This window comes from Lissotriton helveticus, chromosome 3_1, assembly GCF_964261635.1.
Source record: "Lissotriton helveticus chromosome 3_1, aLisHel1.1, whole genome shotgun sequence".
Taxonomy (NCBI): domain Eukaryota; kingdom Metazoa; phylum Chordata; class Amphibia; order Caudata; family Salamandridae; genus Lissotriton; species Lissotriton helveticus.
Genome location: NC_136061.1, coordinates 1,268,635,533 through 1,268,651,894, shown reverse-complemented (window position 1 = coordinate 1,268,651,894; position 16,362 = coordinate 1,268,635,533). Strand labels below are relative to the sequence as shown.

Sequence of the window (16,362 nt, the reverse complement as noted above, 5' to 3'; positions counted from 1 at the left end):
CAACAGTAAACACATATCCAAAAACTCTACTGAAAAGTGGGACGGAGATTACGCTTGATCATCTGGTATAATTCACAACAATCCCATCTCCAGAGAGGCAACAGTTTTTAAAATAGGAGTCCAGGGGCAGTGAAAAAGGCATGTGATAGAGTAAACTGTGTGGAAGCAAACATCATAAAAGCGCACAGTCTGGGACCGGACCATTGCAGGCATCACGTGCAAGTCTAACCAGGCCAAGAGAGGCCATTGAGGGCAACAGCTCAACTAAGGGTTCTACGGATTCAAATGATTGGTTGCTTAATTAACCCTGCTTTAATTTTATAATATTATGTTATTGGATAAACTTCTAAAAGTACGCAATGACGCAACTGGCTATAGAATTCCATCTTTCCAAAATGCCTTCTTAGCCTGTTTACAGAGCATGAAACACAGGGGCTTCTGAGGACCCGAGAAAGGACCACAGCCTCATGTGATAAAGCAATGAAAATCCAAATACAAGATGTGGAAGCATTCTTTATTTAAGAAACTACGGCTGAACGGCCAGAAGTCAACGATTTGCTTAGTAGTAGTATGATTTGCTTACCACTAGAATAAAATAAAAAAAACAATGTTTGATTACCATAGCGAGACGCTAAAGTTCAATAGCATTTTCTGCAGTAGCAAACATACATGTCAAAAAAGTAGTTTAGTCTAAAAAACAGAAGCTTATTAATGTAATACCAAAATTATACCAGATTTAAAGAGACTATACTTTTGAAGGATGTGTGAAGACATGTGATAAACATTTAGGCTGATTCATAGGAATACCTGATACAGCATTATGGAGAACTCCACAGAGGGCCTGAAATCAAGCTTGATACAGAAAACAGAAAATGCAACAGACACTGCATGAACCTAAGTATAGAATGATTGCTCTTATATCAAAGTAAAAGATTAAAGGAAAACCCAGTGGAGAAAACTGAAGGCTATCCTGATCTGACAAATGCAATACAGGCCCATAATATACACAGAAAGGAAAGCAGACCACATCAATAGAAGATTATTAACAGCAGAATATTCAACCAGGAAAAATATTTTCTGGCTTTTCGAAATCCGATTTTTGACACAAGATTCGTACAGATCAATCTTGTTAAAAGCCTTTGCCTGAAGGACACTGGGGTGCAAGAAGTAGGGTCTCCTCTAAATACCTCGTACTGACCATTTTGTAATCATTGCATGAGGTTAGAGGAGGCACAACTTTAAAAACGTTGCTGAACTACCAACTCTACACAGCCTCCCTTGAATTGACGTAGGTCTATGATATTTTGTTATTCTTTGTTAATGAACAAATAACACTGAATTCCTCTTTACTCAAATCTAGTACTTGCTGCTTTAGTAACAATTACCTCTACTTAAGTCACTCAATCATTCTGTAATGCTGGAAGGTGAATACTTCGTAAACTGATTAGGGAAGTCTAAGGGTCAATTATCAAAGAGTTGTGCTTCCAAAAATGGGGCCTTTGGTCTCGATCATACTTGCTTCCCATTAGAAAAACAAAGTTAATCTACTCTATGGACTTGAAATTTATTTCTAAACAATAAGATTTTGAGGCATTGCCCGATGACCTGATGCCAAAACAAATGTGTGCAAACTTCTTGTTTCCCACACACTCGCTCTGAGAATTTTCCTGAGTGAACTTGGAATCCTTCTAGCTGCTCTACCGATTACCAAGGCTTTACAGTTGGAGATTTATCAGGATTCGACTGTAAGGGAACAGACGGATAAAAGAGAAAACTGTAACCCACAAGATCGTAAGCTCTTGCAACTAAAAATGGAATAGATCTCTTTTCTTGCGTGAATGAATTATGTCCAGTGACCTGCAAAAATAGGCAAGTGAAGCTTTCATCTTTGACTACGCAATTTCTTTGTTCAATCAGTTTCTTTAAAAAATATATATTGTTTTACAATAACTAAACGATTCACAATCATAGTTCAGTAGTACATAGTGATCATCTCATGTGCAACATGTATCTGTTTGGCCCGTCTGTTATCTCATATTCGGTTTGTTTGCCATCATGACAAGTTCAATAAAAATGTTAATTAAATTGAATCTCCTCTTTTACATTCTGTGTATACAATCCTAAAAAATTTAATATGGCTACGTCATTACACTCCACAACAGGAATGGGGACAAAATAGAGGAAGAGGTAGAAGGGGAGAAAGAAGTAAGTAAGAATTCCCTAGAAACCAATCATTGTGCCCTGCTGCTGTACGCTGTTACAACGTTTAGTCAGCCTGCAGTATTTCAATGGCGGATTATAGTTCGTGTTTTGGTGTCCTACAGCTAATTTGCTAGTGATTTAGGGTGGATTTGATGTGTTTCGCTATAAGGATACTAATTTCAGCTAATCAAACCACGTCTGATGGTTTCACTCGAATTTTGCTGCATAGATATTATGCTCCTCATGGTAATCTTTTCTGTTTTAAACCACTTTTGCACCTCAGCAAACAAGCATGCTACACTTGCAGCAACGCTCTGCTCCCAATGTGTGACTATCAACTGTCTAGTGAGTAGCGGAACTAAGTCTAGGAACCTACTGCAGTGTCTATTTTCTTTGTTCTGGTCATTAGCCCGAGGAGGTGAACCTTTGAGTTCATCAGTTGCCTCCTGCCAATTGTTTCAGTCATGCTATGGATCACAGATTTCCAGTGGTTGGTCAATCAAGGCCATGCTCAAACCTGCATCAGCCTCCTGACGTTTATTGAAAAAGTCCCAAACTACCCGATACATCTTCTCCAGTTTCCTGTGTTTTAGGTACTTTCTGGGTGCAAAACTGTATTGTGAAAGACTAATGCAGGCATTCCTTGATATTTTCAGTGTCTACGCCAATTCTGCCTCCCATTATTTATCTGTCAGTTTGTTTTCCAGGTTTACTGACCAGAATGCGAAGATCTCTTTTTGATTGTGTCAGGAGGATATGGCAGACAAAGTCACTTTCCGCCTCCTGTGGCCTACTGTACGTAGCGTGTGTAATGTTCAATGTACGGTTGGTTTCACATCATCGTTCTTCCAAACTTTTTAGAGAAGCACAGATAATGATCGATAATCTAAGAAGTGATCCATTGTTCCCCTGTATTTAATTACTGTGTTTGTAATAGTTTTAATGGTGCTGTTTCTGTATAGGTTTCCCATTGTCTCCAACCCCGTCGTTTACCACAACATCAATGAGCTCAACTGTCTAGCTGCTGAGGTGTCAACTAAGCTACACATTTGAAACTGGATCGTACACTACAGTCATGCTGTAGAAAATTGGCAGCGATCAGTGTTAGCATTTATCTGAAGCCATCTTGTTTTCGGCAGCCATTTTGTCTGCCATGTGCTCTTTCCTTCTTCACCGTCGTTTACCCTTGTGCTCTGCTTAGAGGACTAGCTATACTTGGACTCTGCCACTCTGCACATGCGCAGAGGAATCTGTAACTGTTCATACATATGCTTTAGTCTGTAACTGTCAGGTTGATTTTACCTGAGTCAGCAACTGCTTGCTCCTCCCTTACTGTTGACTGTGCATTTCTGTATGACCATTTATGTATGTAACTCTCCTATGTGTGTTTGTACCGCCTTCTTTTGAGCTCCTGTGTGGGTATAAAAGACCCATGGTTCTTCTACTCCTTATGCTAGTTCATACGCTACCGAAGGGTGCTGTGTGAATGTAGTTCCACCTCATGAGGTTTAATAAACATTTCTTTTAACCTTTCAGTTTCCGTGCCAACTTCTATTTACTTGTCTGAGGACTTGCGTGCAGGGAAGGGCGAACTCCTAGCACTGGTAGGCCTGGCTGAGGCCCACCTCTACAATGCCCACTGTCATGAGACACTGGTATTTTGCTTTTCTGAGCAATGCAGGTATACTCTTCCTCTGGGTTCTGTCACCCAAGGGCAGTGCCGCTAGATTGCCCCCTGTCACCTCTCGGTGTAAGGTTTCCCCTCCATGTTTGGGAGGCGGGTTGAGATAGCCAATTAGCCAACCATTGAAGCAGTGCTGCTATATAATAAAGTTCAACATCTGCCACTCCAAGCATTTACAGACATCAACATCTGCAGAACAACCCAGCAACACTGCGGCTCCCTACAAAGGATATTAGTATAAGGTTCAATTTTCTGCACAATGCTGTCAGCAAAGACAAAGGCATTGGTGCAAAGTAGTTCAGAAGTCGTAGCAGTGCCATCATTTCTGCTAGCATGTCTCTACTCCTCTCTGATAACTGCAGCTTCTCCAGAAAAAAACACAACCCATTTAGGCAGCTATAGCCACTTTCATGTTCACTGCCATCACATCCATTCCTTTATGCTTGGACTCTGAGAAAATGTGTCAAGTTCCTATTGCAGTTAGATGTGTTGCAACGTGCTTTACAGGGAATATGCACAATTCTCTCCCGTTCACTTTCAGACCAAACATACTGCCAAATAATTGTAATGCCTACAAAGTCAGGCCCAAACCTGTGCGTGCATCTTTTACATTTGTTAGAATGCCATGGGCATATATTGAAATGGTGTGCGTTGTACCAGATATTGGCAAACAAATGTTGCTACCTGTGCCTCTGAATAAACTGGCTAATGGTTCTATTGTCACTGCAAACAACAATAAGAGAGACCCTTACTGTGTCGCTTTTCCTACCATATAGGTGTTGGATAGCAATCAACCGATATGCACTCGGACTGTGGTACTAGAGCAAGTAAAGTAATCCAGGGATTTCCATTTTACTGTATCAAATGCTTTCATTACATGTACTGCCAAGACCATGGTAGTTTCTCAGAGTATTTTAATTTGCCAAAGACTAAGAATAGTCTGCAAGCGTTTTGGGTGCTACTGTATCTGGGAATAATTGATAGGGTGCATTTCTTCAAGGGTTATTCTTACTATGTAGTTAGCCAGAATCTAGTTTAGTATTTTATAATCAGTATTAAATATGGATCAGGCTATGTTTTACTAACTGTACAAAATCACCTTGTGGTTTGGGGAGCAGAACTATGTCTACCTTGCACAATGTTGCGGAGCATGCCCTGTGCTTTTGTTTCTTCAGCGATCACAACAAGGTGGCTGCCAAGATGTCCGATTAAGCTGAATACAAAAATGCAGAGTAGTCCATCTCTGCCTGGTGTCTGTTAATTCACTAATCTATTGATTGCCCATTTGAGTTCCTTCTCTGTGATTGGCGAGTCTAACATATCTCTCTGTTGCCTGGTCCGCTTGGAGGTGCACATTCTAAAAACTGTCAGACACCGATTTATCATCTACTGTGTCATATTACTTGTATGAGTAGAGTTTCAGCTGGTGATAGCCTCATTGAGCTCCAGTTAGGAAAGCACTAACTCACTGTGCTCCTTCTGAACTGCTGTTATGGGTAGGTCTCAAGTGCCTGCCTTGATTAGCCAAGCAAGTAGCCTGCCTCACATGGCTCCTTCTGTACGATGTCCCCCCCAGGTATTGCCTACACGTTCTATGCTCTGTATCCTCTACTGCGTCCCTGCATGCTTCTCCCTATTGGTATGGATTTGCTCTCTTATTAAAGAACTTCTAGGAACCAGATCCTCAAGATCTCGGATTTAGTTTTTCAAGAATGTGTTCAGCTCTGTTCTGACCCTGTGTATTGTTGAAAAGCATAGGCCCAGTATTGCCACTTTAAATGCCTTCCAGTCATCTAAAATGTTTGGTGCCGGGCTCGCATTCTCTGTGAAATATTTTTTTATTTTCTCTAGTATCATACCCCAACATTTGGAGGCATTTAAGGCTCTGGGTCTACAGTTGCTCTGTGGGAATGATTGCAACTGACTTTCCCGATCAGCAGGTTATGCTAAGATGGAGTATTTGCCAGGCCCTTCATGTTCACAATAGTGGTGAGCATTATTGTGGGCCATGGGAGCTTTGCTCATTCCTACGGGAAAGTGGGGTAAAAGCAATATTCTCTTCCATTGGGTGTCTGCTCTGCAATGCATAAAACAGGTTCCAGGTCCAGTCAGTAAAGACTTTAGCCCCCAACAGTTGAGGCGCGACGTCTGCATGTTCCCTAAACAACTGAAGTCTCCACCTATCAGCATTCACAAGTGGGCTAATTAAGCCAGGCATGTGAATCTCTCATTCAACAGTGCTTAGTCGCTATTAAGTGCATAATGCTAGCTCCTAGCATACGTATGCTACCCAATCCACAGAGGCTATCATAATTTGTCCCTCAGTAATCATCAATTGAGAAAGGGAATCCTGCTCATACCAGGATTAGAGAAGATCGCTTGTCGGAGAGGCAAGTCCCTCATTACCTGTTTTCTGCAAGACCTGTGAGCATTTACCTTTGCCACAGAGAATGGGGAGAGAGTGGCCGATGAGGATGCAGACGGGCTTCTGATCGCTGTGCTGATCTTGTGCCCTCTGAGCACCAAGGCTATTTTCACCTTATTCAGCAGGCCAGCAGTGCGTTTTATGTTCAGGCAACCACAGCTGCTATATTGCGGTTTGGTTAAATTCAGGCGCCCCGCCTTGGCTTTCGATCACCAATTTCCCACATGAGGTAGGCTAATGCCAATATGCACCTTGCATGCAGGTAATCGTGTCTTCTCCCAGTTAGCAGCACAGGCAATCTTCAGTAAACTGTATTATGCACGATGCCGGGTCACTGGCGATGAGATCTCAAATGCACATCTTACTCCACACATTGCTGGCTATGCAACCACCCAATCTCTGACATCAAGCTTACCACATACAGATGCTGTGCAGTCTATAAAGCATGACAGTTTGACTTAGTTTCCAGGAAAGTCGAGGTTTTCTAGGGCAACCTGCAAAGATTAAAGTCCCATCTACTAAGAACGGGCCCTTATCACTGAACCTTCCACATAATGACAGACAAGAATTTCTATAATGACTGGAAAAGCTGCTAATGCTGGCAAGCTACTGGAAATCATCTTCTGTGCTGATGTTTGGCACAAGAAAACAAATGGAACCACAGCTTCAATGAATAGCAGAAGTTTGACCGTGTGCATCTTTCCTACGGTGAAACAGAAGACCTCTTATAATGCACCCTTTACGTGAACAGGGTGCAGGCATAGTTGACTTCTAATAAGAATGGGAAATTGGCTTGGCGGAATCAGAGACCCAAATGGTAAAGGGCATTCTTGAAAGCCTCTCTTTGGAGAACTGAACGATGGCATTGAAGTTTAGGGACTAACAGAGCCATTTGATATTTTATTTTGGTCTGGGTTTTGACAGTTGTCATACAGAGCTATAGATTATGACAATTATAAATCAAATAGGCTTTGGGTCCTCCCCTTTCAACCACTGCCTTCCTTCGACCACCCTCTTTCAGCAATAGGCTTAAGACTTTGTCAGTCACTTCTAGGTCCAGCCAGGCAGAGCATTCATCTCTCACATGAGGCTACTGGCTGTATCCTTCCACCTCTGTTCAAGTTCTTTACAGCAATAGCCCGTTTAGTCCTTTCCTGCTGCCTTTAATGTGATTCACTGCAGGTTAGCACATTTAACCAAGACTATTTGGCTTTGCCAAGGCTTGTTTTACTGGGAAGTAAAACCTTGAAGCTGCATAAATGGAAGCCCTGTCCATAACCAGAACGACCCAAGTAGTAAATGGAGAAAAGGTCCGACTTACCAATTTTGATTTCCTTCAATCTTAGTGATTTTTAACTTGGATGCTTATGGGTCAAGTCTCCTCATCGACTCATGTGAGACATTATTATTCGTTTTACTGAAAACGTGAGAGTCATTATTATTCATTTTACTGAAAACTATATAACCAGACAAGATCACTTACAAACAAACACACATATTCCTAAAATAAAACCGTAAAACCCAATACAAAACACATTGAGCAAAAAAGAAAAACAGATCGAGCCAAGAAAAATATTTTTGAGAATATATTTGGAATTACTAGATAATCATTTTTTTAATAGTAGATTAGGGAATAAAAGGGCAACGAATTCAACAAAAACAGAAAATGTACCTCCAGAGAGGAAAAGAGATACCTCTGGTAACTGTACTAGTGTGCAGAGATTCATTTTGCTATGGAAAAAATGGAATCGAAGATAAGAGCTGGGTTTGTAGTTCAACTTTAGAGAGGCAGTTGTAGTTACCCGTCTCAGAAATTGATAATGTCTTAAAGAAAACCCAGTTCAGGGCATTAAGTGCTGAAGACGAGCAACAGGACAATGGAAAATAGAACAAACATGTTTTAAGCTCGGTATACTGTCTAACTTGCAATTTAGGGTAAAATTCATTCTAGAGTTATATTTTTTATACAAGTGAAGCACCATGTAAGTTAATCAACCACTGAGACCAACGGTGACCCAAGACTACTGGTTTCAACATCCTGAATAGGATCTAGAGGTTAGCCCCTACCAACAGAGAGAAACTATCAATCTTTTAAACTAGAGTATCAACAGCACCAGGATCAAAGATAGACAATGAGCGTCCTCATTCAACTAGGCATTGGGTACAACGGAATACCCGGGAAACATGGAGCCAGACACCAGTAAGGCAACACAGAATCACAACTGAAAAAGCCACATTCAACCAGCTTATGCAATGTATATCTCTGAAGAGCATAAAAGAGACAGAAACAATGAGAAAAATACTCATCCCTTTCGAAGAGAAAACCAAACAGGTACACAAGAATAAAACCATAAAATAAATACTAGTAGCTAGCTCTGTTATCCTTTTCAGAATGGTGGTCTTTTTAAGCAGCTTTCAAGAATAATGCCACCATGTGGCAAGAAGTGGTGTGAGAGTCAAGACAAACTAATGATGCCATGGTGCCCCGGGACGATGCAAGTGCAGGCCAGGCCTTACCACCTCTACATCCCATTTGAGAATTTCATTCAGTTAAAGGTGATTTTAGATGACTAGTAGGTAGAACTGCAACCAGAGTTGCCCTGGAAAGAAAATATTGTTTATCAGGTAGACATCCTTGGAGTCATGGGCAGAGACATTTTCAGCCTTCCCTCGCTGAACTCTCAAATAGAGGCAATGGATTAACAAGCCTACTGGGCTAGGACGTGTAGACTGCTACCAGGCTTTAAGTGAACAGCTATGTAAATACTGGCTTGGGAAAAGTGATCGCAGTGTATGAAACTGGAACCCTGTATGCAAGGCCAGAGATGCAGCCTTCATTTAAGTGGCTAGTGCATGGACCTCCAAGAAAGCAGAACCCCTTACACCTCAAACAATGAGATGCCAGACAATACATCAAGCTAATAGAAATGGAGGTAGCCGAGTCTTGCGCATTCCCACGACTGGTTTAGGGTAAGGTTGAAGTCTTGCATAGACTCAAAGTTCTTTCAAAATGTACAATATGAAGAGCTTTGTCCACATGATTGGATGAGACTTATGTTCTTCCTCCGCTCTACACTCAATCTCTGTTCGCCCCTCAACTGTCAAACCCAATCTGACTTCACTATCCCTCTGCTCTCACCAAAACAGAAAGAGGACTGCGGAAGTAGGGTACTGAAAACTCTTTAACAGCCTGTGTCAGTTGTTTAATTGAGTGCAAGAAAAGCAGGAGCTGTGAAATAAAGACCAACATTCTGGAGAGTTGACTGGATTTAAATGTTTGGTTAAGCTCGCATTGTAACTATGCCGTGTACGCATGCTTTGGCAATGTACACAAATTATGTTCAGTAGGATCACATTTGGTTTGTAGTTTCTTTAAGGTTATTCACCAGATGAGAAGTAAATGAATACAAGGCTCCGATTACACACTTGGTTCTAACCATATACACCAATCCTTGGCACCTTACCCAAGCCTATTCATCACTTTTTAGCTCATACATCGCCACCATTCAACACAAATTCCTCCTAACTCTCCATTCTCCTGTCTCTCCTCGTGGATCTTACTTCACAAATCACAGCTTTCACTTCACTCTCCCTAGCACCTTTCTGTCATCTAATATCTCATACTCTTCACCTCCGCAGTCCCCACGACAGCCCTCCTCCCACCCGTACATACCGCTCTGAGGTCTCAGCTCACTCACCTTGCTCTTGGTGGTCACCTCATTGCGCTCCCAGTCTTCAGTCTCGGCTATTATCTCTCCCACTGGCCTGTAGACTTATCACTCAAACCCAAACGCCTTTCTTTGTGGTTACTTACTCTACACCTCTTCAGCCTTCCTCGTTACAACACTAACGCTTTTGCCTTCCCATACACCCTAGGCTGTCTCGTCACAGGTCCACTGCCCTCTCGCCCCATCCCAGCCTTCGTTCCTTGGTCCGTTCTTACCTGGGCCGTTTCCGTTTGTAATGTAAATTGATTTTGAAGTTCCTTTCGCTGCTGTGGTCTATGTCGGTGCTCGAATCGTGTATTCCGGGTCCCGGGGAGTATGGGTACCACTCCCCCAGGCTGCTGCCGTTCTCCAGGCCAGGAGGATGCTGGACCTCACACATGCCATCTGTGGACACACAAAATAAGAGCCAAGTGTTAATGGGGTAATTGCTTTCAAGACTAGTATCCATCACAATAAGCCTAGTCTAACATGTTCGACGACAGGATTCCAGGGAGCAGTGAGAGCTGGATATAAAATCGAAAGCCACAATTCATCGGAGCATTTACAGCTCCTAGAAACATTTAGACATGACGATGCAGAGTAGCTCCGAGGCAACATCACAGAGAAAAGAAAAGAAAAGGGCAGGGTAGGGTAGGATCCTAGAAGAAACACTGAAGTAGCCTGTCACTTATAAGGGGCAGTCAAAAGCTATTGGGCAGCAGCTGTTGCCTCCACTGGGTTAAAACCTACATTGCGGGAACAGTTTCATTTATTTTATTTAAAGAAACGAACATGTTGTTTACCACTAACATTCGTACTTTTGCACTTTTCCCTCTCGAAATTCGTGGAAAGTATTCCAGTTTAAACTTTTTGCAAACACTTGCCTTAATCCTTTCTCCATTTTGTCACTGTCCAAAGAAGTAACATCTGAGGACAGAAGGATGTCCGTCTTGCAAATGTGTTACAAACAGCAATCGTGCCAAGCAAGACTGCCTCGTCTTTTTGTAGGAATAAAAATAGGAAAATGCAACCTTTTATTGAAACTGAGTCAGACACTATGCAAATGGAAATCCTTATACTAAAGAACCGATTGTTTGAGGCTCTGGGGTATAGAGGATAGTGCTGGCATGTTTATGTGGATGCCCACATTCTGCCACATCAAGCCTCGAAACATTGTTTTTTTTTGGTGCATCCCTGTCCATTTGTAATCAAAGGGTAAGTTCAATGACCATTGTGTTGACACTCTATGAAACCCATACAAGACCCCTTGTTTTACTGCTCACCGTCACATTTCTATTGCACTTATCCCTGTCTGCTAATCGCTCTTTTCTAGGCTGACCACCACCCAGTTTACTGTGACTTGGGCACATCCAGGTTCGAAGCTGAAGGGGATGAAAGTCCTGGCGATCTGCAAACAGAAGTATGTCTGTCTCAGAAAGGTGCGCATCACCAGCCTTGATGGGTCAATGTCATCTGCAGCTCTCCAAACAAGTATAGGCAAAGCCAACAGGTGTCACCTATGCAAGAACCATTGGCTTTGCCAATGTTTTAGCTATATTGTACACCAGCGTGGCTGCTGTTCAGTATACGTAAAAGTTAGTGGGCAAAGGAGAGTGGCCTGGACCATCTTAAAGGAGAGTGGAGTGTTCTGGACCAGCGTGAAGTGGTGTGGAGTGGTGTAGTGTAAAGTGGTGTAGAGTTGGCTGGTATGGAGAGGAGTGTGATGAATTGGTGCAGATTGTTGTAAAGAGAATAGAGTGTTGTTGAAAGGGCGTACAGTGGAATAGAGTTGAGTGGCATAATAGTAGAGTGTCAGAGTGGAGTAGAGTGGCACAATGTGTCGTGGAGTGGTGTAGAGCAGAGTGGAATGGCATAAAGGGTGTAGAGTTGAGTGTTGTAGAGAGAAGTATAGTAGCGTAGCCTGGAGTGGCGTAGAGTAGTGTAGGAGTGGAATGGTGCAGAGTGGAGTGGCGCAGAGTGTCAGAATGGAGTGGCGTACAGTAGAGTAGAGAAGTGTGTCGGAGAATAGAGAATATTAAAGTGTCATTGAGTAATGTGGAGTAGTGTTGTACAGTGGTGTGGAGTAGTGTCATATAGTGGAGTAGATTGAGATGGTTTAAAGTATTGTGGTGCAGGGTAGATTGTCATAGACTGCATTGGTTTTGAGTAAAGTGGTGTAGAGTGCATTGGCGTAGAGTGCAGTGATGTAGAGTGGCGTAGACTGCAGTGGTGTAGAGTAGTGATGCAAAGTAGACTGCAGTGAAGTAGAGTGCAGTGGCGTAGAGCAGATTGTTTCAGAGTAGAGTGAAGTGGCGTAGAGTGGAGTGGTGAAGAGTGCAGTGGGGTGGAGTGCATGGGTGCAGACTAGATTAGAGTGGCATGGAATGATGCAGAGTAGAATGGAGTAGAGTTCTGTGGCAGAGTGTGCAGTGTTGCAGAGTAGTCTGTTGTATGATGCACTGGTCAGACCCTCCAGGATTTGGCAGTTTGCTGCGAAATCTGCACTTTTGTAAAAATGCAGGGATTTTTACAAAAGTGTCCGCGTAATCGGCACTTTTGTAAAAATGCCACGATTTTTAGATAAGTGCCCGCAAAAATGAAGGAAGAGGGGAGTGATGTTTGGGGAGAGGAGAAGGGGAGGGAGGAGGGAATGTTATATGAGGAGAGAACAGTAGCAAGAGGGAACAATACATATGCCGGGATTTTTACAAAAGTGTCCGCGTAATCGGCACTTTTGTAAAAATGCCACGATTTTTAGATAAGTGCCCGCAAAAATGAAGGAAGAGGGGAGTGATGTTTGGGGAGAGGAGAAGGGGAGGGAGGAGGGAATGTTATATGAGGAGAGAACAGTAGCAAGAGGGAACAATACATGCAGGTCGGTCCAGTTAACTAATTTTGCCCCTAAAGCTTGTCTGAGTTGTAAGTATTTATATTTTTGGATGGGAGCTAAGCTATATTCCTCCTGCAGTTCTTCAAAAGACTTCGGTTCTCCTCCCTCAACTTAATCTCTCCATTTGGAGGTACCGATATGATTCCACCTTTTAAAACTCGCCAGTTTCCTCACCTCCGGTAGCCTTTTCCCTATCCATAGAGGGGTTTCTCTAGTGAATCCCATGCATTTTGTGGCCCTACCCATTAGCCTGGGCGGGTCTCAATAGTCATAAGATGTTTTCCGTAGAAAAAAGATATATTTGTATGTGTTTCCATTAGCATCTTTTCCAGTCTCGTCTCAGGTTCATCCTGTGAAGTGTATCTCTATTTATTAATAACCTGGAGCAGAGGGGCCCAGTAATATGCCCTTTTGACCAGAAGAGATATACCACCATGATGCACCGACCTCAGTGCTATGTGTAGTGCTCTAGTGTGATCGTACCTCTGTCCCAAAACAAAAAACACAGTATTCTGTCCACTCTTTCAAAGAAGGGCTCAGACACTATCCAAGGGATAGTTTGCTGTATATATAAAAATGTTGGCAGCGTAATCATTTAACGATTGACACCCTCCCCATTACAGAGAGCGGCAGTTTTCCCCACCTTTCCACATCTATTTGAAAATCCGCCACCCCGAGTCAAAAGGCGACTGTTTGTTGTGTAATTGAAAACAAAATACAGGGTTTTACTGTCATTTCAGTAATCCCATTTTGGCCAAATCCAGTAAGGCGACCCTAAGCTTAGCCGCCCGTCTCTCTGTGTAGGGCAGAATAAACCTTTCTAATTCAGAAGTTGCTTTAATATATGAAAGTATGGGTCGTCTCAACTCATCAAGATATATTTTAAATACAGGCACATTGGACTTGGAAGGTGAGGGGGTAACATGGCCACCTAGAGCATGGGCGTCCATTCACTAAAATGCTTGGGGTAGTGGAAGGGACATCAAAAGAAATTACATCGCATCAGGGCCTATTTCAAAGTGGAATGCTATGCTAAAACAGTTTCCTTTGTTTTAAAGCTGAAAATGAATGATTATGAATAAAATAAAGTGCCGCAAAAATGCCGCAAATTTTTCATATTTGTGCCGCTAAATTTCTATATTTGTGCCGCTAAATCTGCTAATCCATGCCGCTATATCATGGGGGGTCTGCTGGTGTGGATTGAAGTGGTGCAGAGTAGAGTGGAACCGAGAGCAGTAGAGTACAGTGGTGCAGAGTAGGATAGTGTTATAGATTGGAGTGACGTAGAGTGCAATGGTGTAGAGAGGGGTGGAATACAGTACAGTGGTGCAGAGTAAAGTATAGTGGTGTAGAGTGCAGTGGTGAAGAGTAGATTGGTGTGGAGTGCATTGGTTTTGAGTAAAGGGGTGTAGAGTGCACTGTTGTAGAGTGCAGTGTTCTAGAGTAGAGCGTAGTTGCGCAGAATAAGAGTGGCGTTGTGCCGAGAGCATTGACATAGAGGAGATTGTTTCAGAGTGGAGTGGTGCACGGTAGAGTAGAGTGGCATAGAGTGCAGAGAAGAGTAGCATAAAGTGGATTAGCATAGAGGGCACTGGTATAGAGTGGAGCGGTATAGAATGCTTTGGTGTATGGTGCCGTGGCATAGAGTGCCATGTTGCAGAGTACAGTGGCATAGAGTGGAGTGGTGTAGTGTGCAGTGGTGAAGGCTGCAGTGATGTATACAGTAGTGTGGGGCAGAGTGCATTAGCGAGGCGTAGAATGGAGTGGAGTGGGGCAGAGTAGAGTGCAGTGGTGCCGAGGAGGCTGGATGTGGGGTAAAGTGAAGTATGCATGGTGTGATAGCCTACTGCCATAACAGACAACACATCTTCAATTGAAAAGACCATTATATTTGCACAGACATACAGTTTTACTGATAAAAGTATACAGCGCACAATCGGTGTGTGGAAATGTCATCACCAAGTATATGGATTTTTTAAATGTATTAGAATATTTGTTTCCACCACACTTCAGAATTTCCCAACAATGTGCTTCATTTGTGCTTTTTCAATCCTGATATACTTCGAATTATCTGCCCAGTTTACTGATATTTAAATGTTGTTGTGTGCTAGATATAAATGACCTCCAACAGCCTTCCTCAAGCACATCCCCAATAGCCAGCATGATTGTCACATAAACCCTCTCACTTGCAAGTAAGAGAGAGAAAGATAAGTACCAAAGCTCCCTGGAAGACAGAGCCTGACATTTGACCTCTGTCTTTGAATGCACATCAAAGGTGACAAAATAAGAACAAGATTCAAAGTCCTGCTTACAGAAATCCAGCACTGGTGGAAGAATACATTAAATCGGGTTCGGGCAAGGGTGAACACAAGCTAGAAAGCCTAAAACAAATAGAGCCAACAAATAGAAAGCAAGCAAATGTGAGTTACAAACCACAAATCCAATTGTAAGCAATGAGCACAGTGCATTATCAGGGAAGTTTTCCAAATGTTTCCAAGATGTCTAGCAAACCAGAAAGCAGCACTATCTGGTAGGCTTCGACCTAAAAATCACAGGAGCCTGCCCTAAATTGCACACTGCACGTCTTGCCCTGCTCTGATGTCACATCCTGTTTCACACGTTATAGGTGATTCACGAAATGGAAGAAGCACTAGGCAAGGATAAAAATTACAAATAATTAAGCTGGGAAGAATATTTGATAGATAAATCTGGCAGAAGTTGACACATTGATGGTAAGGAACAACATGTAGTGTAATGGGTAAAGGTGTGTGTTGCCTTAAGAGCCATCTATCACAATTCTCGCACAGGTATGCAAACACAGCTCCCAAATGGGCCCATGTTTTGTGTGACACCTTCTGTCAGTCTTGTCCTTTCAGGCAACAGCATTTTGGTATTATGGAACTTGTAGTTTTCCTTTACACGAAGAAACGTGTTGGCCCAAACCGCACAGAGTGAAAGGTGCTATTACGGAAAATAAAATGCCAGGATTGGCTGGAAGTGGTCATGCATGGCATAGAAGCAGTTGGGAGGTACTTGCGCATTACAATTATTATCAATCACCGTGGGATGAGCCCAGCTCATCCCTACAAATGATGAACCTCACCAAAAGTGCCTAAAAGTCTGTTGATGGCGCATTCACACTTAATACAATTATTCTTTAGGGCGGAGTGTAGGTTGGGTCATCTATGCGAATATGTTGTTGACTACATATACAGGAGTCCATTTAAAGCTTCGCAATATTTAAATACTTTTTTTCTGCTTTACAATATAGGCAAAAGGGAACTGAACACAATCCTTCATAAATACAGTTAGCTCTGTTAGCCGGCACATGTTTCTCCCGTTGGGGCTTTAAATGTGTGGGTTTTAAAAAATATATATTTTGTATTAACATTCTTGCACATTTTAAAAAACATACGATCAGAGCAGTGCTCATGCAGCAAAAAGGAAGAAAAAG

The 16,362-nt window shown here is 42.5% G+C and overlaps 1 protein-coding gene across 2 annotated transcripts in view; it reads right to left on the bottom strand.

The window, feature by feature from the left end:
• The window catches only part of AHDC1 (AT-hook DNA binding motif containing 1), a 363,715-nt gene that overhangs the window by 95,915 nt on the left and 251,438 nt on the right, over positions 1-16,362 (bottom strand). For both annotated transcript variants that reach the window (XM_078681930.1, XM_078681931.1), the window contains exon 2: positions 10,255-10,423. In XM_078681930.1, coding sequence (XP_078538056.1) covers positions 10,255-10,423 — 169 coding nt within the window. The remainder of the gene's footprint in view (positions 1-10,254; positions 10,424-16,362) is intronic.